The following is a 24,014-nucleotide window of genomic DNA, read 5'->3' as shown; positions in this document are numbered from 1 at the left end:
CTATCTGGCCTATTGTTTTACTGCATGCAGAATATTTTCACATGTAAGCACTACTGTCATTTTGTCTTTCCCATGCCCAGGAGAGCAACATCTTGGATTCATACAGCTGACTGCCTTTCTCTAACACTCAACATAGATTCCACAGTTGCTATAATTAACTTGCTGATAAGGGGCTGGGAAAACAGAAATCTGTCAAATCTTTCCATATTCTCACAGGTGCACATTTCTTGTCTTGCCAAAATATTTTATTATGGTTGACATCATTATCTTGATGGGCATATTTTGTCAAGTATGGACTTGTTCTTGGCTTCATACCATTTTTACTACTATCCCTCCTTGCCAGAAGCAGTTGAGGTGCCTTTTATAAGCAGCCGTTCCTCTGTTTTCAGGAAATTCTCTAGCCCTCTACCCAGTTCTTCCATTTTAGACCTCACAGGGTTGCTGTGGGGAACTTCTTGTGTTTTCTGAAAGCCAATCACAGAGATCATAGGTTACCATTTAGTGGCCTAACCAAATTTTCCTTCTGTTGTTTATTTCTGTGCTTAGGGTCCCCATAGCTGTTTGGAACAGGGTTACAAAAATGTTCTCCAAGGTATGGAGGACGGTGTGGCCATTGCTTTTTTCTTTTTCTGATTCTTTGACCAGATTCAGTGTTAGCTTCTCTGCCTGTTTTATTGAAAGATGTTTGGAAAGCAAGAGTTCTAGATATTCTTTCAGTGAAAAAACTGGAACTTTTCAAGGTCATTATTTTAGGACAATGCCAGTTGTTTTATTGGACTTTGTTACTTGTTTGCTGTTTACTACAATGACCGTTTTGGAAAAAGAGATCATACGGAGAAAAAAAAATCTCATGGTACCCCTAAATTGCTTACAATTTCTCATTCTCAAAAAAATTCCCCAGGATAATTAATATCTTTTCTAACTTTACCTTGTTTTTAGTCTAAAACAAGGAACTAGTTCAGCACTTAGAAATTTCACCTGTATCCTTGGCATCTCAAATAGTGATGCTGACCTAAGAAAATCCCTTGAAGGGATTCAGTGCTGTCCTAATGGAAAGAACCGAAATCTTCTGATCTTTAATAAGGTCTTGCCAGGGATTTTAGAAGCATCACGTCCAAGAACTCTGATGTTAGAACAATGGAGTTTGTTAGTTTCTTTCTTAGGGAGTCAGCTCTCCGAAACTGCGGCAATGGCATGTGATAGCATGGACTGCTACAAGGGTGTCTTTGTGCTCCAATTTATTCTCAGCCCCACAGTTTAATAGTTCAATTGTACTCTCTTTGCGTGGGTGATCAAATAGATTTTGAAACCTAGAATCTCTTTCAGAAAGGAATTAGAAATTTTAATGAATAGTTTCTATGGTCTGGAGTAGTTAAGACTGATAAAGCATACAAGTATAAATCGTATATAAATAGAGGAGTGTTTATACTTGCAGTTATCACCTACAAGAGGCAACTAAAGAATCTGAATCTGTAAGAGCAGTGCAATTCCTCTGTTACCTTAACTCCTGAAAGACATAGAATTATCTTTAATGATATTGACAGCACTGGGAGCTTCTGCTTATTGAGCACCTACTGTGTGCTAGACACCATTATATGCTTTTTACATGTTTAAACTCATTTTATCTTTTTTTTTTTCACAACAACAAAGTAGTGACACAGTTCAGTCGTACTTTGCATAATGATGTTTTGTCCAATGATGTATTTATGACAGATGGTTCTGTAAATTGTAAGGAGCTGAAAAATTCCTGTTTCCTAGTGACTTTGTAATATTGTAGCTCAGTGAATTACTTAAATGTTTGGGGTGACACTGGTGTAAACAAACCTATGGTACTTCCAATCAGATTAAAGAACAGCACATACAAGCTGGGCCTGGTGGCACATGTCTGTACTCCCAGCTATTTGGGAAGCTGAGGCAGGAGAATTGCAAGTTTGAGGCTAGCCTGGGCAACTTAATGAGATCCTGTCTTAAAATTAAAAATAAAAAGGGTTGGGGATGACTGGCATGGTGGCACATACCTCTAATCCTACCGGCTCGGGAGGCTGAGACAGGAGGATCGCAAGTTCAAAGCCAGCTTCAGCAGTGGCGAGGTTCTAAGCAACTCAGTGAGACCCTGTCTCTAAATAAAATACAAAATAGGACTGGGGGTGTGGATCAGTGGTTAAGCACCCCTGAGTTCAATCCCTAGTACCAGGAAAAAAAAAAAAAAAGGAAAAAAAAAAAGGGCCGGGGATGCTGGGGATGAAACTCCGTGGTGAAATGCCTTTGGGTTCAATTCCTAGCATTGCAGAAAGAAAAATAAAAAAAGAACATATACAGTTATGAACATAATACTTGATAATGATAATAAGACTATTACTGGTTTATGTGTTTACAGTATTATACTTTTTATGGTTATTTTAGAGTGTACTTTTTTTACTGTTTTAAAATAAGTTTAAAATGCTTTTCTGTGTTAAGCTGGTAGTAGCGTCACACATTTTGGGCTCACCCCACCCCTTGATTGCATTGAGGCCATGTGGACTGAATGGCCTATACCATCTAGGTTTGGGTACGTACACTCAGTGACAAGTGATAACATTTAGTTCTCTGGCCTCCTTAGAATTCTTTCAGAACTGTGGTAAGGTTGGACTTGCATTTGTGTTACAATCCTGGTTGGGGCTGGGTAGGGCTTGAGAGGGTCACAGACAATGGAAACTTCAGAGACTGGACTGTTTTCATGTCTTTGAACATATTCCTTGCGCAGTTGCTCAGGGAAGTTCAGTGAGCTCTTCTAGCCAGTGTGGGATCCAGCGGTAAGTAAGATGCTCTCCTGGCCTTGAGCGTATAGGTGATATAAGGTGTGCTCTTGTGATTATAATTGTGCAATTGTGAAGCTTTAGTTCAGGAAGAGACTTTTGGAATCACCTAATTCTAGCCTCTGGAGGGAAGACAGGAACCAGCTTGCCCAAGGTCACATAGTTACTTAGTGACAAGAGCAGGGATGTCAGTTGGAGAGTGTTGCTTGCCACTAGAGAGCATTGCGTGAAATGCATTGGGAGTTCAGATTCAGAAGTGATTACTTCCTGCTGAAATTAAATTCAGTTGAAGCTTAAGATCTTTCAGGACTTGACTCTCAATACCTTTTCCCAAGGAAATCTTCCTGTAGATTTATAATGAGCCAATCATCCCTCTTTGGTTTATTTTCATGAGTAGAGGTCATTGAGAAGTAATTTGTATAGGATATGTGTAATTATATACTAAATTCGTTGGCTTTCACATGCATTTCTAGTTAATAGATATCTCCAGAAGGAAGATTGAAATGGTACAATTTTTAATCAGGAATGGCTTCAGGGAACCATATGTAAATAGGCAAAGTATTTGATTTTCCTATTCCAGCTTTGTGGGCAATTGCTTGTTACTCCTAGCTGTAAAAAACGAATTTTAGCAGGAAAGGCATTAAAAATCCATTGTTTAATTTGGCCTAACACCTTGTTCTTTGACTGGAACACCTTCAAAAACATCACTTAGATAGTAACTATTGATTGCCTGTTTTTGTTTCTTTGTTAAGAGAGATATGTTTCAGTGACATTGTGTTTATAAGAAAAGCAATTTTTAAGATTTTTCATAGTGCCAAGTATTCAGATTTTCTCCTTTATCTCCAGGTATCCCATGGAAGGCCAAGGAGGCTTACAAAAAGTTTCCTGTTGAGTATGTGATAGGCTGGAAAATAGGGACTTTGAAGTAATTTTCTTGGAACTCTAGGCTTCCTATGATTCTCATGTCTCTATTTGGGAAAAGTTGGATTCTCTTAAGGATAGAAATCTATTCCTCTAAGTCTTGAATCTCTATTTTTGAAACAAGTAGCTCTATATTCCTTAGTGCATCACTGAGACCACGAAAAACTAGATTGTAATTGCAGCTAGGGGTTTTGGAACATTCCTGATCTTAAAAAATGTTGATATTTAAGTTTTTCTTCACCTCCCAGCATCCCCAAGTTCTCAAAGCTCATTTGATCTAGGTTGGTTTTTTGACATCAGACCATAGTTTGTCATTTATTTTTAACATCACTTATACTGCTCAGTTAAACTCAATCCTACAAATCACTTTTTCCCCCTATAAAAGTATTTATTCATTTATCACTATTTGGCACACATAATTCCAGAAGTTGAGTGTGATAGTAAACCGGACAGAAATCCTTGCCCTCATTGAGCTTTACATTCTAGCAAGAAGAGACAAGTAGGTTGTGTAACAAGAGTGAGGGACAGACTTGCGGTCTTAAATCAAGAAGTCAAGGAGGGCCTTGTTCAAAAAAAGTAGCACTGGAACAAAATCTGGAAGGAATGAGTGAGTCACTTGGAAATTTGATGGAAGGGATAGCAGTCTCGTAGAGGGAACATGGAATACAAATGGAACTCCATAGAACACGACTGGGTGTTTCAGAAACAACAAGTGTGAGCGTAATAGTGTCTGACAAGGGGAAAATCGGAAGCGAAGACAGGCCAGGGTGTGGAGGGTAGATGGCAGGGCCTTGTCCCATCAGAGTAGAAAGTGCCAGGCTTGTATGTGGTGTCAGATTAGGAACCATTGCAGAGTTCCAAGGAGAAGAAGGGAAGCAACGCTGCTGGTGGGAAACTTGCAAGAGGCCATCGCAGTAACCCCGGTGATGGGCCTGAAGAGGCAGAGGTGGTAAGAAATGTATAAATACAGCCCCATCCCCCATCCCCCCCCCAAAAAAAAAATGGCAAAATTTCAATGCTAGTGAGAAAGGAAGGCTGGCAATGACATTTGTTGGCACTTTCTAGAATTTTCTATGAATGGAATTACATATAATTCATAATGTAATGTTTTGGTCTGGGTCCTTTTACTTAATCATTTTTGGATTCATCCATGTCATTGTGTGTATTAGTAGTTCATCCCAATTTTACTCTTCTTTCTTATGATGTATACACACATATAGGTATGACTTAGAATTATATTCATTTTAAAGTGTAGATTTCAGGAGCATTGAGTACATTCAAGTTGTCATGCAACCATCACCATTATCCATCTCCAGAATTTTTTCATTTTCCTGTGCTGAAACCAGAGCCATTGAACTGTGACTCCCCAGCCCTGCTTCTCTCATCCGCTGGTAACCACTGGTCCCCTTTCTGCTTTTATGTATTTGACTACTCCAGGCTCCTCATATATATAAATGAAATCACACAGCGGTTGTCCTTTTGTGTCTGACTTTATTTCACTGAATATACTGTCTTCAAGTTCTGTCCATTTTATGGAGCGTATCAGTATTTCATTTCTTTTTAAGGTGTACTAATACTCCATTGTTTGTCCCTTCATCTATTAATGTTGTTTCCATCTTTGACTGTGGTAAATAATGCTCCAGTATGTATATGTATTATCTGCTTTCAGTTCTTATGTACATACTGTACACATAAGTGAAATTGCTGGTTCAGATGGTAATTCTGTTCTCATTCTTTTGAGGAACTATCATACTGTTTTCCACAGAAATGACACTATTTTACATTCCCACCAGTAATGCACCAGAGTTCTTAATTGCTCTTCATTTATGCCAGCTCTTGTTATTTTCTGGTTTTTGATATTAGCCATTCCATTGAGTGTGAAGTAGTATCTCATTGTGGTTTTGATGTGCACTTTCCTAATGATTAATGATGTTGAGCATCCTTTCATATCTTTATTGATCATTTATATTTCTTCTCTGAAGAAATCTCTATTCAGGTCCTTAGCCTGTTTTCAAATTAGAGCTTTGAGTTCTTTATATATTCTGGATATATTCCTTAACAGATATGTGATTTGCAAGTATAGTCTCCAAGAATGGCTGAATTTTTAATGAGCAAGGAATAAGCAGGCAAATTGGAGTGGAACAGATTTTACTGTTTACAACATTAATTGGGTATTTGGATTCTGTACTATTAATTGACATATTTGTGTTGATATTAATTAGTCATGGGCTCTTAGGGAAGTTACTTAAATTCTTTGTGATTATGTTTTTTCATATGTGAAATAGTGACAAGAATAGTGCTTACCTTAGGATTAAATACAAGTATTTAACATAAAATATTAAGTATTTACATGTGAATAGCATTTAAAGATAAGAACTTAACCAGTGTTTAGCACCCAGTAAGCATTCAATAAGTGTTAGTTATTTTTAGTTTTTATTAAATTTGTACATTTATATAATTTTTAAAAAGTCATTTTAATACATTTTTTTGAAGAGAAAATAGCAGTTATCCATGCCTTTCTCCTCAGTTTCATTTCCCTAGAGACAGTCTTTCTACTCTCTTTTTTCAGGTAGAGGATAATGTGCTTTCCTTGTTTTGAGCATTATCTTTTGGCTTCCTGACATGGAAGTGAGGATTTGCTCAGCTTTCTTTTTTTCCCTATCTTATCATGCATACTCTTCTGATTTCCCTCTACTCTCATTGTAGATATTTTGTAATTTTGATTATATTGGCACTCAGTCTTTATAGTTATCATGTCTATGAACATGCTGTTCAGAGCTTGTAATAATTTGTGATTGGTTTACCAATTTTTTCTTCTCTCTGGAATCCATATGATTTGGTTGTTGAACCTTTTGTTTTCTTGCTTATGCCTTATTTTCAATCTTTTTGAATATTTTAATTGATTCTGTGAGATATCCTTATCTTCTAACCTGTCTATAGAGTTTTTAAAAATTATTGACCTATAAGCATTAAACATTCAGCTTGGTAAATTGCCATTAAGTGAACATATCTGTGTACCTAGCTCTCAGATCAAGAAATAAAACATACATACATCTCAGAAATCTTCCCTTCTAATGTCTGCTTCTCCCTAATAAATACTAAATGAATAATTTTAATAAAAAATAAAAATAAATACTGTCCCAACTTCTAAAACTGTAGATTAGTTTTATTCATGTTTGAATTAAATTGTTAAACTCATTTAGGCATGATGTGCATCTTGATGCTTCTTTGTATCTGCATATAACAGAAAATGAGTACTTATTGTCCAAAATGAGTAAGTCTTTATTGTTCTTGAGGAGTTTGGACTGTTGGGGTACAGGGTAGACACCAGTAACTCTTGATTTCTGCAACTGTGATCGCCATTAAGTATTAGGATTCTGTTGATAGCAAATAGCATATACCGAACCTAAGCAAACTTAATTTTAAAACATAAGGAATTTTCTCATTACTAAGACGAGAGATTTCACTGGATTCAACTGGACATTGTTTCAACAATAATGATGTAATCAGTTTCCAATGTCTTCCCTTTTATTTTTTGGCCTTTTTTTTTTTTTTTTTTTTTTTTAAAAGCTCATGGCTTCCAACTGATTGCCTTTGTCTTTTGTGGCCATAGTCTTCCTTTTTTTAAGAACTGGGACTGAGGGAAACCGGGCCTTGGATATGCCCTTTGAACTCTGGGTAAAGCTTTATGTGAACTGGATGAATAAATAATTATCGTCTTTTGATTCACCCAGTTTGATTCTGGTCTTCAGTGTTATTTATAGCGTCAAGATTTCCTGTAAGTCTCCATCACTCTCTTTGCACCTTCCTGAGGCTGCTCAAGGAACTTCACAAGTTCTGGTTTGGAGAATGTATTGTTTGAAAAGTGTCACTGCTTCTTTTCCTTATTTTATATTTGACTTCATCTAATGTGATTTTGAAGCTTTAGCCAAGGGCCCTCAAAGCAATTTTTCTCTCCTATCCCTCTTCACTTTTTCCCTTAAGTCCATGAAACGTGATGTAATGAGGTTCTCCTATATATGTGAATATTTTTACCTTACTTTTTTTTTTATCCCAAAAGCTTAATCTGAAAACTGACAGAACCAGACATCACGTTGAAGAGCTTTAGATTTTTTCCGTAAAGAGTTTTCAATATTTCGCCTGAAATCCCAGAAAACTTATAATTAATTTTACAATTTATCTCTGTCAGGGGACTTCGTTTGTCCTGAATTGCCTGTTTCAAGGCAGCTGAGAGCAGCTTCTTGTTACAGATTCTGAGTTGGGATTGATGTTTTTTTTCCCTTCAAACTTTTCTAAATTCTCTCCATTTCTTCAGACCATTCACTCTTCAGTAGCTGAGAAAGAATATGCTGTATCAGCAGCCGACTTCTCTCCTTTTTCCTCTTAGTCCATCAAGGAAAGCATTTTATAAATTGTAGAACTCTGGTAGGACACTTTCTCCTGGTTAACCTTTCTAGCTCAGGGATATTGTTCTGGGTGCTTCCTCAGTGCTCTCCAGCTTATGCAGAACCCATTTGCCATTGCTTTGGGAACCAGTCTGAAAAAGAGTATACCAAGTCTGCACATAGAAGCTTGTGCTTTCCACAGAGATCATTCTCAAAAGTAGATGTGACTTGTGAGAAAGTCTTCAGTGTCTATCCGTGACTTTCTGTATAAACCCAGATTCCTTACTGCAGTTCCCCAAACTCTCCATGTCCTGGTGTCTCCCTACTTTTCCAGCCTCTCTTCTGACAAGTCCATGTCCTTCCTATGGCACTCTTGCAATCCACAATTGGTTCTGTGTTTATACGCACACCATGACATTTCCCTTCTACCTTTCAACTTCCTCTTTTACCTTCTGTCTCCCTCCAGTTTTTAAAATAGACCTCATCCCAGACAATGGAATGTCATAGATCAGTCCTGGCCAAAAAGACATCATTAGACTCATCATCATTAGACTACCAGCTGGGCATCTTTAACTTTTGTGTTTCTCCTGCTTCCAGATCTGGACACGGATAGGAAAGGACCTACTACATAAACCCCTCGAGGTACAGGATCAAGGAACTATAGAATATAGTTGTGGGATAAAGAGTCTAAGAAGTCTTAGCTCTTGACCAAGGGAATAGGGAATAGGGGCTAAAAAATGCACCCACCCATTTTAAAATTTGTGATGAGGGAGATTATATTGTGTTGACATACAGTATCACTTATGCATATTGTTAAATATGATAGTTTTTTGTAATATATCTTATTTGATTAGCACTGTAACAATCCTACTGTCATGCTGTGGCTTCTATCTTTGTTTCCTCTTTAACTGTGGTTGCATATAGCTTTAAAAATGTAAACAAAATATTGGATGGCGTTTATCCTTAATTAAATTTAATACTTTTTTTTCCTCAGAAACTAGTTAGCATAAAAGATTTAAACCTTTTTTTTTTTTTTTTTTTGGTGTGGGGGTAAGTAGTTCTGAACATTATAAACCTAACTTGAAAACTTTGTGTTCTTTTGTATTTTGTCACATCATTTACTTCTTCTTTAATGGTTTGGTTAGTGGGACCTGGGAATGTACCAAACACACTGAGCCACTTAAAATCCTTCCCATTTTACTGGGGCTTAAAGGCAAGCAGGGACCCATTGCCTCTGCTTGTTTCCAAAATAACATGGGGTAAGAGTAATCAGTCGCAGTTGCTATAGATAATTACAAGTTGATTTCACTGAGAAAGTAGGCAGCACTATACTTAAGTAATAAAAAATTTATCAGACATACAACTTCTCTCCTTCCTATGCAGCCCAAGGGGTGAAAACCCTCAACAAAACATCATTTAATGAGCACATTTCAGAGGGGGTGGATTTATGGGAGACATCAGGAAACACTGATTGCCATTGCTGTCTCTGATTGTCGTTCTGGACTTTATTGGTGCCAGATTGAGAAGCGTGCCAAGATGCAAGTGAGAGGGAAAGTAGTCAACCAGCCTGTTAGCCTGTAAAGACTGCCACTTATTAGAAAGCCCACATTCAGTGGCATTGAAGCCATCTAAAACCCACTGACGATGTAGTTTAAAAATCATTTATTTTTAAAATTATCATTGGAATATTTGTTTTTCTTGTGTCATTTGCTACATCCTTTGTTATTTGGGCCCAATAGAATGAAGCATCCTAAAGCGTTGGGGTATGACAAATAAAAACATGATTTTTCATATCACTATTCTTTTGCTAAATTGATCTGGATATCTATTAATTTTAGCATTAATTATTTTATTATGTTGTTACTATGTTATACCATTATACAGCCTTAGCTTTCAGTTTTTTAAAAAAATAATTTTAGTTGTTGATGAACTTTATTTTTTTTTATTTATTTATATGTGGTGCTGAAGATCGAACCCAGTGCCTCACACATGCTAGGCAAGCGCTCTCCTCCACTGAGCCACAACCCCAGCCCCAGCATTCACATGAATCCTAAGTATTAAGACTTTAGAGAAGAGATTGGCAAGTGTGTTCTGTAAAGGGCTGAATAATAAATATTTTCAACCTTGTAGGTCTTGTAGTTCATGTTTTAGCTACTCAACCTTTGCTGTCATGTGGGAAAGCAGCCATGGACAGTATGTAAATGAGTAAGCATGACTGTTCTAGTTAAACTTTATTGACAAAAGCAGGTCATAGGCCCAATTTGCCTGTGGGCTCTGTGTCCCAGCTCTAGAGCAGGGTTCAAAGACTTTGCTGTAGGGTGCAGGCAGGTACCAGAGATGAGTGAAGTAAAGTGGCTGACTGGGGACAGTATGCCTTGTCTCACAGGGGCAGCTACTTCTTACCTATAGCAGCTTGTGGCTGGTTCGTGAATGCCAGATCTTAAGACTTAAGAATAGCTGGGAATTTGGATTTTTATGCAAAGTACTTTTATCAGTTGCCAACCAATTTAGACTTGTTAAGGAAATAGAGGACAAGTAAAGCTACATACCTTTGTGAATTCTTTTCTATTTCGCAGTCTCTCGTATAACAAATCCTGATATTTTCAAGTGTTATGTATAACACTATTAGTAACCGTGTGTTATGTATGAAAAAGAACTGTCTATAGAATACCATCAGACATGGGCAGCAACTGTGTAATGCAGGTACTGCCGTGGACCCTTTTAGTGTCCCTGACAGACATCAGTAGTTGATTATACCACTCTTTCCACCTGAGCCTGGAGAAAGTTTTGAAATTTTTCCCTACCATGGCTCATAAAACCCAGAACCAACAAAATCAACCATGTCCCTAATGTGTAAGGTATCTGTCGTCCCCATTCCAGAGGATTCTTTTAAAAATATTTTTGGAGTTAATGTTAAAGGCTATGGCTTTTGACTTTTTATTATATGACAATATTTTTAAAGAAAGTATTCAATTTAAAGATACTAAAGTTCTTGAGAAAACATGTATTAGAAAAAAGAGCAAATATGAAAAAGATACAGTTCTATTAATGCGGCAGTATTGGATTTTAGGTTCAAAGTGAGGGGATTGAAGAATATCCACAGTTGGATGTGTCCTTAAAGGTCATTCAGCAGCATTCCTCTCCTGCAGAGACCCATGAAACTTGGATTTTCTGGTCTGTACTTTTTCATTATGCTTTAGTGCAAAGTAATGTGAATGAATAGTCATAAAGGGGAATTCCACATCCCCTTTCCTTTGCTGCTTTTGACCCTTGTATATAGTTATTCCAGAATAAGATGTTCAGAGTGTACGGAGTCTGTGAATATGTGCCATCTGGGCGCAAGTACTTTTGGATTGTTTATGTATCATGTACTTGACTTAGCCTGGATAAAACATGCTTTATTGTTCATTTTGATTGCATAAAACTTAGTATCATCTTGTCTTCTCTCATTACTTCTTATGATGCCCTCTGCCAGTCTACACCCTCTTGTCTTTCAATATTCACCTTCTTGATTTCTGATCTAACCATTCCAACCCTTGTTGAACCTGCCCCTAAACCACTTTTGTGTTGAGGGTTGTACTAGTTTTATAGAAGCTCTGTGCTTTATTATATTCTTTAGTTTAATTTGAGGTGTTTTCATACTTTCTTCTCTGTCATCTCACTTAGGACTGTGAATGGGGTGAAGTGAAAGAACATTTTGTTAAAGCAAGCGATTTAGTACCTGTTCTTTGAGTACCTTCTATGCGCCAGTCACTAAGGCTCTAAATTTCAATGAAATAGAAGAATGGACCTTTCTCTTGAAGACCAAAGTCTAGTAGAACAGTTTAAAGTCTGATGGAATTTAAATTTAAAATGTCCCCCTAAACAGTAATCAGTGACCCTTATTTACAGTTCCACTAGAAGGAGGGCTTCATGGGGACATAACTCTTTATTTCAGCCATCTATATCCCAAGTACTTGGAACAGTGAGTGCTTAGTATCTAACAAGTGCTCCATATATGCTTCTTAAATGGGCCTAAAAAGTTTTTACGTCAGGCCATTTCTGCACAAGTGAGTATCAGTAAGTTGTAATGTACACCTTCTTCTTTTTCAATGTGTATCTTCTGCTCTTACTCCCCAGAAAACTCAGTCCTGATTATCCTTCCAGAAATGTATGCACTGTAGTTTTTATACAAATTATAGTCATTTAGTTGTTTTTTTCTTAAAAATATATTGGTTTCATATCAACATTTAGTCTTACTATCGTTAGTGGCTACATATACTTCATTGTCTGGACATATCATAATTTATTTAACTGGAAACCTTTGATGGACATGTAAGTTGCTTCTGATTTTTTGCTCTTATGAACTACCACAATAAACAGTGCTATAATAAATAATATGCAAGCATTATTTATTATTTATTTATTATTATTTAACAACCCCTGAAAGTAGGAATTTTAGTATGTATTCTTAAAAGTTTAATTCTTATAAAGGGACAAAGGCTTTTGTGCTTTTGTAATTTTCATATGAATTGCAAAATTGTCCTTTACAGAGTGTGAGTGTGCCAGTTTGCTACACTCTTATTAACTGTAATTTTTCAAAGTATTTGAAAAAAACACAATGAAGACACAAAGTTGTTTCTGATTTGATAGGTGAAAAATAACTCTTGTGGATTAATTTGCATTTCTTTTATATGAATGAGTTGAAACATCTTTGTATATGTATATATGAGCTTGTTTTATTTCCTTGCGTGTGCACGGGGTGAGGTTCAACCCAGGGCCCTGCGTGTGCTAGGCAAATGCTCTACCTCTGAACTACACCCCCAGCCCCTAATTCCGTTTCCTTCACATGTTCTGTCTTCTAAACATTTGCCCATTTTTCTGCTGATCCTAATCCTGTTGATGTGTAAAAACTCTATATATTAAGACAAACATCCCTTGGCTATTGTCATTTGTTTATATTTCCATGTATACAGTAGTCCCTCCTTACTTGCAGTTCAATTTCTGTGGTTTTAGTAGGTACCTGTGGTAAACTGCCGTCCGAAACTATTGAAGGAAGATTCCAGAAATAATTCACAATTCGTATCCCCTTTCTCTGAGTAGCATGAAGCAGTCTCGCGCTGTGCATTCTGTCAAACCCAGGGTGCAGGTGGTGCCTCTGTCCAGCATATCCATGCTGTGTAGAACACCTGCTCATTAGTCATAGTGGCTCAGTTGTCAGATCAGCTGTTCCTATAGTGAAGTGCTTCTGTTGAGGTGACCCTTATATTACTTACTAATACCCCCAACACAAGAGTAGTGATACTGGCTGACAATTTGGACATGCCAAAGGAAAGCATCAGGTGCTTCCTTAGTGAAAAGGTGAAAATATGATTAGATATTTTGGGATATATAGAGCACATTCATATAAATTTTGTTACAATATATTGTTACAATTGTTCTATTTTATTATTTTAGTTAATTTCTTACTATGACTAATTTATAAATTACACTTTATCATAGATATGTATATATATGAAAAAAGAGAATATACAGAATTTAGTATTATCCATGGTTTTAGGCAAAAACGCTGGGAGCATTGGAATATATCCCCTATGGATAAGGAGGGAGGGACTATTGTATCGTAGAACTATCTTGTCTAGCTACCAACCCTGCTCACCTAAAAAACAATCTTGTTAGGGCTGGGGATGTAGCTCAGTTGGCAGAGTGCTTGCCCTGCACACATGATGCTATGGGTTCAAACCCCAGCACTGCAAACAAAACAAAACAAAACAATCTTGTTGATCTTTATTTGGATTAATTCTCATCTGCAGGTAGATTTAAGCCAGTGTGATGGCCCACGCCTATAATCCCAGCTACTTGGGAGGCTGAGGCAGGAAGATCACAAGTTTGAGGTTAGCTGGGGCAGTTTAGTGAGATCTTGCCTCAAAATTAAAAAAAAAAAAAAAAAAAAAAAAAAGAAAAATAAATTAAAAAACAGGCTGGGAATGTGGCTCAGTGGTCGAATGTGAACTTAGTATGCGTGAAGTCCTGTCCATTTCCAGCATTTAAAAAAAAAAAAAGTGGTGGATACTTAGGGAAAACTGACATTTTCACAATGTTCTGCCTTATTTTCCAAAAACATAGTGTATCTTTACATCTGTTTAAATCTTCTTTTGTGCTCTTAAATAACATCAACATAAAAATCTTCCTAGATATTTCTATGTATTTTTTTATAAATGAAGTGTTTGTTTATATTTTTCAAGTTACTAATTACTGTGATTTAATTTTCTACCTAGCATATTTTATTTTGGTCCGGGGAATTGACCACCGAACTACATACCAGCCCTTTTTAATTAATTTATTTATTTTTAGTTTTGAGACGGGTCTCACTAAATTGCTGAGGCTGGCCTTAAACTTGTGATATTCCTGCTTCATCCTCCCATACCATGCCCGATCAGCATGTTTTAAGTTTGCCTATTGCTTCAGATGTATTTCTTCATTGATTTGCAGATAAATAATTATATTGTCTGCAAAGATTTTTCTTCTTTTTAAAAAAATTTATATCTCTTATTTTGTCTAATTAGGGCTGCTCTGTTAGGCAGTTCCAGAAGGTACCATCATGTTGACTGTTCCCTTAGAATAATGATGAATCATTGTGGTGATAGACTTCCTTTTCTAATTCTCTACTTTGGCAATGTTCCTGATGTTTCTCTATTAAAGTGTGGTGCTGGCTTTGGGGTTGAGACAGAGCCATATTTTATCATGGTCAGAAAATAACCATCTATTCTTATTGTATTGAGGACTTCATTATGAAAGGATGGTGTATTTTATCAATTGTTTTTGTCACCAGAGTGATGACTCATAATTTGTTTTATTTTGTTTTGATCTATGAATATGATGAATTTTAAGTCTAAGTTTTTAGATATTTAGCTATCCTTCTATTCCCAAAGTAAATTTTACTTAGTATTGGGATTTCATTCTTTCAATGTACTGCTAGCCTTGGATACTATTTTCTGATATTTGGAAATTTTACACTGATTTTCAGGTGCAAGTTTGGTTTTTGTATTTGTGTGTTTTCCTTATGAGTTTTGATACATATTATTTTATTTCCACAAAAAGAATTTGGAAGTTCTTTTCCTGTGCTTTTAAACAATTTAATGAACATTGAAATTACCTATTCCTTAATTGTTTTGTAGTGAATTCTTTGAAACGGTCTTGGCCTGTGTTTCCCTGAGTGAGAATTCTTTGATACCTTCCTCTATACCTTCTATGGTTTCTTATGCTTTTTCTGGAATTAATTTTGGTAATTAAAATCTTCTTAAAAAACTATCCCTTTAATTCATATTTTCTAATTTATTTGCTTTAAATTGAACAAAATAAGAGTTTGTCTTCCTTAGTCTCAGTGGTTATTTCCTTATTATTTAAAGTTTTTGATGAAAAATGTTATACTGAAAATATTGTACAATGTCTCTTTAAACATATGAACAAAAAGTATGTACTTTATTAATAACCATATCTTATTAAAGTATGAATTATTTCTAAGATAATTATTATAAAATCTGGAAGTTTAGATTACACTTTTTTTTCTCTGATCACTTTCTCTTCTTTTGACAGGTTCTGAAGAGGAGAGTGAAGATGATTCTCACTTTGAAGGCAGAGATCCTGATACTTGGCATGTTGGTTTTAAGATCTCATGGGACATAGAGACACCTGGTTTGGCAATTCCCCTTCACCAAGGAGACTGCTATTTTATGCTTGGTAATCTTAGAATCAAATTTACACTTACACTTCAGTCTAAGTTTAGATTATTAGGTATATGTTTAGCTTATGTCTTTTGAAGTAGACTTTTTAAATATTAATATTTTGAATTAATAATGAAACTTATTTATGAGAACATATATCTAGTTATAAAAAAATTTTAAAAATTTGTTTTAATTAGTTATATATGACAGTAGAATGCACTTTGATACATCATATTTAATGGAGTATAATTTTTCCTTCTTATGGTTATATATGATGTAGAATACCACCAGTCATACAGTTATTTATGTACATGGGGTAATAATATCTGATTCATTCTCCTATTTTTCCTACCCCTATACCCCCTTCCCTCCCTTCACTTTCCTCTACCTAATCTAAAGTAACTCCATTCTTCCCTAGCCACCTCCTCCACATTGTGAATTAGCATCTGCATATCAGAGAAAGCATTCGGCTTTTGGTATTTTTGGATTGACTTATTTTGCTTAGCATGATATTCTCCAACCCCATCCATTTATGGGCAAATGTCATAATTTCATTCTTCTTTAAGACTGAGTCCATCGTATGTAGATACCACATTTTTTTTTTTTAACTATTGAAGGACACCTAATTTGGTTCCATAGTTTAGCTATTGTGAATTGAGCTGCTATAATCTAGTTTTTTTTTTTTTTTTTTTTTTTTTTTTTTTTTTTTTAGCAATACTACTCAGTTTTGAAAAATTGTTTTTGTGGTACTGGGAATCGAACTCAGGGCCTTGTGCTTGCAAGGCAAGCACTCTACCGACTGAGCTATCTCCCCAGCCTCTGCTTTTCTTTTTATTCTAAGTGTTTAGCATATTTGGAGTTCTCAAATGTGCTAAATGGTTTTCAGGATTCTTCATCAGAGTTGGAAAGTCATCCAAATCAACTTATTAGTACAACTTTTAAAAACGCTTCCTTGTCTGAGTTTTTAGTAGTGAGATGATTTTTTCTATTTTGAAGTTAATTTCTTCTCAGGGACTACAGGGTTTTTCTTTCCACTTGTCATTTAGTTCTTTGGCAAATAATATTTCAGCTGTGGTTAGGCTAAGTGAAGCTATGGAGTTTGCGGGGTTTTGTTTTTGTTATTTGCTTTTTTACTTAAAATTTTTAGGTTCTTTTATTTGTGGGATTGTGTGTTCCAGTGCTCAGTGTGTAGGTATCCATTTTTACTCACAAAGCTTCTCAGGGTTTTATTCTCTCCTTGGTTAGAGCTTCTTATTACTCAAAGTTTATCTCACGCCTATCTTCCTAGAGAAATCTACTGATATATGGGTTTTGGAGGTAGGAATAATCAGGACTTTCGCCCAGCATTTATTAAAATAATTAATTCCAAGTTAATTGGGCATTGGTAGAGTTCACTGTATTCCAGGTACTAGGTAAGGTTTTGGGAGAGATATTGGAGTTGCATAAATCTTGATCAGAGCATGGAATATCCCTTCAGCATTTTCCAAATTTCATTTCCTTGTACATCAACTTCCAGGTTCTTGTCATATCCACCTGAACTTTTTTTTTAATGTATTATTTCTCCCTAAATAAACTTACTATTTTTTCTTTCACCCAAATAAATTGATTTTAAAAAGGAGATTTTATATCACTATTTTAAACAGAAACCAAGTATCACTTGGCATAACTACAGGGTTTATGAATATAAACACAGAGAAACTAAAGCAATATTAAGTGCCTGCTACTTTTCTTTGCTGGAGATCTTGAGTCTGAGTCCTGTTCTGTCTTTGTTAAAAAGGGAGTTTAGTAACTGTTAGAGAAGTGTTCATTATGTACTGGTACCAGTCTGGGACTTTTTCCTTAATGTCTGTAGGAGGATTGGAAGGTGATTTGTAAAGATTCTTTCACATGGCATGAATTAATGGTACTTCATGCTGTATCCCTTTACCTCTTAAATTCTTCTCATGAGGTGATGATTCCCACTTTTGTTGAACACTAGCTTTAATCTCTTGCTTTTCCATTCTCATGTTGCTTTGCAGTTTACAGATCAGTTTCTTAAGTGATCTCAGTCTCCAGAAATCTGCTGAGGAAGATGGCAGAAATAGTTTTTCTTAAGTTTAATTTACCCAAGGTCACTCCATTAAGAAGCAGAAGAGGGACCAGGATGGGTTGCAGGCTCCATCCGTACACAGTCCTTTTTTTACTGTAAATAGGCCAGTTTGATTGACTCTCAATACACTGAAATCTCAGTCTGGATAGTTTTTTTTTTTTTTTTTTTTTTGGGGGGGTGCTGGGGATCAAACCCAGGGCCTTGTGCTTACAAGGCAAGCACTCTACCAACTGAGCTATCTCCCTAGCCCCTCAGTCTGGACAGTTTTTAATGTTAAGGTCATCTCTTTTACTCTTCCTCCCCTATCTGTCCTCAGAAACTGAGTTTCTCTACTGAAGTTTCTGTCCCATCACTGAATGTAAATAGATTATCATTTCATTTTTTATGTACTACACAAATTTGGATATTTGGCTTGACTCTATATAAAGTGTCAGATTCAGCCAATATATTACTTCTCTTTGTTCAGGAGCTTATGTTAGTAATTTGTATCTCTAAAAGAGATTAGAACTATAATGATTCCTCTTAAAACAGCTTTATTAATTTTTTTCTATGTATAAAAGCAAGTATTTTGTAAAATTCAGCTTTTATATTTAATGACATCTTACATGTTCCCCTCTGATTAAAAAAGAAGCAGTGAAAGAAAACTCTGAACTATATAAAATGAAAGAAGAATGTAAAAATTTCATGTGGGATTTAGTGTACTCCTTTTCAGTCTGTGTACACGTGTATATCTGTAATTGTAGTAGTAATATGAATAACAGCCACATTCATTGGGGACTAACAATAAGTGAAGCTCAGAAGCAGCTATTAGCTATTATTGCAAAAGAAGAAATTGAGTGTTGGAACTTGTCATTTTATCCCACTTGGGGTCTGACACTTCACATCGGACCACCCGCCCCACCAACCCCAAATGGATGCCCTTCTCACCCCACTCAAGGACTGACCCCTGCTCAGAACTTCAGTGGTCCCCTACTCCTTGACCCCCTTCTGCCCACCTCAGCACAATGCCTCTGCCTCACCTAGTGGCTTTTCAGGAAGGGAAGAAAAAATGATGTTCTGTAGGTTTCTTTCTTTCCATTTCTTCTTAAAGTCTTGTTTTTCTTATAGTTTAAGAATTGCATTAATAATAAAAAATATTAAATAATTGCATTATTCTTTTGATTTGCATGTTGTAAGGAATATACATTTTTATGTGTTGGGTCTCTGTAGGTAATAAAGAGAAGAAATCAGTGTTAGTTTGTAGGAGCTGATGTACAAGATATAAAACCTACTCCAGTTTTCCCAGATACAGGGATATCTGAGCCTTTAGATACAGGAGAAATAGCTAGTTTCCTCCTGAAGTGCGGCAGGGACAGCATAGTGTACCCCAATGTCTGCATTTAGAATGTATTTTCTTATAAAGACATAGTGTTTACTTTCTAAAATTAATCTTCCTCTATGTTCTGCTTAAAAAAAAAAAAAAAGAAGCAAAAGTAAAAGCAACTGTTGTCCAAACACTGCCTTTCTTCGTTACTTTTTGAAATCCAAATAACAAGAAGTCCCTCAGCCCCGTGCTGATATCTGAAATCTGAACTTCATAGCACTTATGAAAAGGAAACAGTTTAGCTCAATTTATAATAATATATTGGTCTGCAGAGGAAGTGCAGACTGAACCCTGCTGTCTCAAGTAAATACTCCAGGGGTGTCTGATGGGGAACGTGTCGGGTGCCTGTAATAAATCTACTGCCCGTGGAAGTGAGTGAAGGCCCTGCTGGCAGTGCCTGAGGACACGCTTAACTGGGGTTGTCACGGTTTTACTTTTAAATTGGAATCTTTGCCCTAATCTCAGAGTTAGACATGACCAGATTTGCAAACAGATTTACAATTTTCACTAATTTTCTAACCAGGACTTCAAAACTCACTTAAAGAGGAAAAAAAAAAAAAAGAAAAGAAAAGCACACTCTGGTCTTTCTCAGGGTAGGATGATTTACTTTGCCACAGATGTTTTCCATAGACTGCATGTAACCAGGGAGTTAGGGACTTAAAAGTAGGTTGGAGACAAACTGAGTCTGTTTTTTTGTGGAACAGATTATACAGTTCAAGGGACATCAACCAAATTATGTTCATTAACCAGGAGCTGGGTGTGAAGGTGGGATGTTTGGGACAAAGGTGAGTGGTAGGTAAACATTTGGGGCAAACCCCTTTTGGTCCCCCTTAATTTATAATTTTTTTTTTTTTTTGCAAGTCACTCTTCATGACTGTTCTCTCTCGTCCCTTTATTTTTATTTATTTAAACCCAGCTAAATTTCACTTCCAGTTATCTGTTGTTACTATAACAAACAGCTATTTCAAAGCTTCGGTTGCCAAGAAAAAAAATCCACTGTGAAAACAGAAAAAAAAAGCAGTATAAATCAAAATGCAGCACTCTTCTGTTTTGGTTTTGCTTTACTTCACCAACTTTTTAGAGTAGAATAATGGAAAGGCTATAGAATTTTCTGTCAGGTGACCGGGTTCCAGATTAACTCTGCTGTGTATTGTGCTGAATTGCTAGCATCTCTTTGAGTTTCTGCCTCTATTGTAAAATGCTTCCTTCCTAGAGTTATTTTGTGAGTCAAAAAAAAAAAAAAAAATGTATGGGACCTTGCTTTGCAAGGTACATTTGAACATGGGGACTCATGACAAGGATTGGACCTGGGCCATGGTGTATGGGAGAACCAATGAGGCGAGTAGGTGACAGAAGAGTGCTGAATGTCATGTTCTTATCTGGCTTCATGCCCCGAGTTTTGTCAGCTTTGCACCTAACTGTTCCATACTTATATTTCCATAGCCACATAAAGGGACTACAAGAAAGGGAAATCTCACCAATTGCCTCTTGGTAGTGAGAAAAGTTAACATCTGGCCATTGTTGAATCAGAGTTCTGTAGTAGCCAGGGTTATTTTGGTTAAGGTTGACTACTCATACAGTCTGGTCAGTAGTTTCATATAGATCGGTTTCACCTTCCATGAAATACGCATGGCTTAGAGGCAGCAAGACCCAGAGCACTGTGAGCGTTTGATGTGGTATAACCTGAAACTGTGGTGCTTCTGTTTTTTCCAGTCAACACGGGTACTCTGGTTGGAGCATGCAGCCCTGTGGGCAGGAGGAACAGAGGCTTCTAGGAGTTAAAAGTCTCTTAACCAGGGCTCCCTTGGGACTTAACTTGGAGACTGTGGCATCTTTGTAAATCCTCCAGGTGTCCCTCAATCCTGCCCTGATTGAGACATTTTATTCAAAGGAAAAGGCTTTTGTTACGCCTTCCTTTGACCCCATTCCCTCCCCCCCCCAACCTCTGACTGACCAACTGAAATAAAAAATACATATAATTTATGGCTTAATCATAAATTCAAAATAATTATACTTTATTACCTCTCCTGGGTCTTGAAATGTAGGTGCTCTGTTCTGCCTTCTGCCGAGGCAAGGGAATAACGCAGAAACAGTAATAAATTATAACTTCAGGCTGCAGTCAGTAAGCTTGAGGAATTGCCATTTAAGTGGAAAGTGCTTGAACAGCAAATGAGCACCCGTCATGTTTATTTTCACTTTGAAAAGTAGAAACATGACAGTATAGTTTCAGCTGCTTGTCCAATATGAGCTTGCAGTGTTCTTCTTATCTTCCTGCTAACTGCAAGGTGTGCTTCTTGCTGTTCAATTTCTTGCAGGGGTGAGGACATATCTCTTCTCCTGAAACTTTCACTCTAAAATATGTCCTCCAATGCCGATGTTTTCAAACTTGTGTCTTTGAACTTGCTCCCTGGTTTTCTGGAACTCCAGAGAGGGCCTTGACCTGTGCAGTATGCTCTGAGGATAGGACTCTGTGTTCCTGAACCCTTGAAAGGATTTGCTTCTTTCTTGTACTTTATTCATATCCAGGCTTTTAGTTCATTTCTGTTCATTTTACATCATTTATGTTTTGAAGTTTACCTGAAATGAATGTGCTATGTGCTTAGTTAGGGCCAGGCACTGTGCTGGAAGCTGCTGTATTTTATTTGCTCCTCATCATAAGACTTCAGGTAACATTTCTGTCATCCTGACATCAAATTTTTTCAGAAAAGAATTTTGATGGTGATTGACTTATAATACATAAAGGGTTCCTCTTCAGATTATGAAAGTAGTCTAAAATTAGTTTGTGATTATGGTTGCACAACAATCTGAACATACTAAAATATGTTTACTTATATACTTTAAATCAGAGAATTGTGTGGTATATGAGTTAGATCTCAATAAAGCTCTTTTAAAGATAGAAGATGAGGCTTAAAGAAGTCTATACCCTGTTCAAGGTAACATACCTGGTGAAGTTTGTATTTGAATCCAAATTCTTAAAAACGTAGAAAAAATAATCTAACAAATAATAGAGAATACAAATATATTCTCATTCAATGTGGAACTTTTTAGAATAACATGTGGAAGTTCTCTTTTACCTTACTATCCCATTTGCAAGCATTAACACAAGTGTACAGATTGAATATCCCTTATCTGAAATGCTTGGGACCAGAACAGTTTCAGATTTCAGAGGTTTTCAGATATTGGAGTATTTGCATAGACTTTACCAGTTGAATATCTTTCATCTGAAAATTATAAATTCTCCAGAATTCAAAACTTTCTGAGCACTGTTGGTATGTATACATATCTGTGGATGCTGTTGTTTTTTAAAAACATAAATGGGACTTTAATGCATATATCATTAATAGTACTTTTTGTTTCACTTAATAATATGCCCTGAAAATTTTTTCATGTCCATACTTCATTCACATTATTATTGTTTTATAACACATGTGCTAGGAAAATCAGATTCAAAGAGTTGAGGATGTTCTAAAATGGAAAGTAGAAAACTTGCCACCTACCCCTAGGTTCCATTTCTTAAAGGTAACTACATTTTCTTCATTTGCATTTTGTTCTGTGATTACCTCTGTCACTTTTGAACATGTGTTTATGCTTTATGACTTAAGCTAACAGGTTTAAGCACTATTGGTTGTTTATCCATCAAGAAAAATGGAATTAGCTCCTTTACAATACTTTTCATTTTTCCTGTTTCATTTACTAGTTAAGATTTACTTCTACATGTGCTTTCTTAATTGCTTATCTTGAGAACCAATTTTTGGAGACTTCCTCTTGACTTTGAGTATGTAAAGTAGGGATATTGTTACTTTGATGGTGTTGAGTTTTATAACTTTTCATATGGATCTATAATTTTGATCGGATGAGCATACTTTTTCTATCAGTTGATTTTTGAATTTTGAAAACCACTGCCTAATGATGCTAATGCATGTGTTATTTACTGCAGAGCAGATAGAGTGATTAGATCCATAAATAGATGTAATTCACTGAAGTGACCCAACTCGAGTCAGTTGAAGGGGAATGTTGCAAGTGTCAGTTCAAGATTTCATACATCATTGAAGAATCAGAATTATGCCACATTTTAGTTTGCTTTGAATTTGAACAATAACTTTCTGGTATAGCTTTTCCTCTCTCCCTAGAATTTATAATTGCTTTTAAAATTTTTACTGATAGAAGCAGCATGCTATAGTGCTATTTCTCTATCACCAGATATTTTGTCATGACTTATTTAATGTCTTGATAAAAACTCCATGTAGCACAATTATGATACTGGGATTTCTTCTCATTGACCTCCTTTGCTGATTCCATTCTTACTTGGACCATTCATGTTTCTCTTTCTTGGAGTTTGCTAAAACCTCTATTATATTTTAGATTCCTAAGAAAGAGGACTGTTTTAGCTTTATATCCCCTCTAGCAACTAGTACAATACTTCGAATATGGTAGATGTTTAATAAATAGGTATCCATCTAATGAGCGAATGACTTTTCTTTAACTTCATGGCAGTATCTCATTGCCATACAGACAAAAGAGAACATTAATTCTGTCCTTGAAAGTTCCTGACTAGGAAAACTGTTGAAGTTTCTCCCCACAAATGACCCTTCACCTAATACCTATAGATCTCCAGAGACGGAATTAAAAGTCTTCCATGGCAGCCCATTTCTTAGTGACCTATGCTTTATTTTCTTATATCTATTCTAAGTAATCATGTAACATCATAGATTTTCCAACACAGTGTCCAGACCAATGTGTACATTCTCTTCTACATCT

General features: G+C 36.1%; 1 protein-coding gene across 4 annotated transcripts in view; it reads left to right on the top strand.

The window, feature by feature from the left end:
- Fto (FTO alpha-ketoglutarate dependent dioxygenase) overlaps positions 1-24,014 on the top strand; it is a 379,184-nt gene that overhangs the window by 113,469 nt on the left and 241,701 nt on the right. For all 4 annotated transcript variants that reach the window (XM_047528062.1, XM_047528060.1, XM_047528058.1 and 1 more), the window contains exon 4: positions 15,677-15,820. In XM_047528062.1, coding sequence (XP_047384018.1) covers positions 15,677-15,820 — 144 coding nt within the window. The remainder of the gene's footprint in view (positions 1-15,676; positions 15,821-24,014) is intronic.

This window comes from Sciurus carolinensis, chromosome 16, assembly GCF_902686445.1.
Source record: "Sciurus carolinensis chromosome 16, mSciCar1.2, whole genome shotgun sequence".
Classification (NCBI taxonomy): domain Eukaryota; kingdom Metazoa; phylum Chordata; class Mammalia; order Rodentia; family Sciuridae; genus Sciurus; species Sciurus carolinensis.
This window is presented reverse-complemented; position numbering and strand designations above follow the sequence as displayed.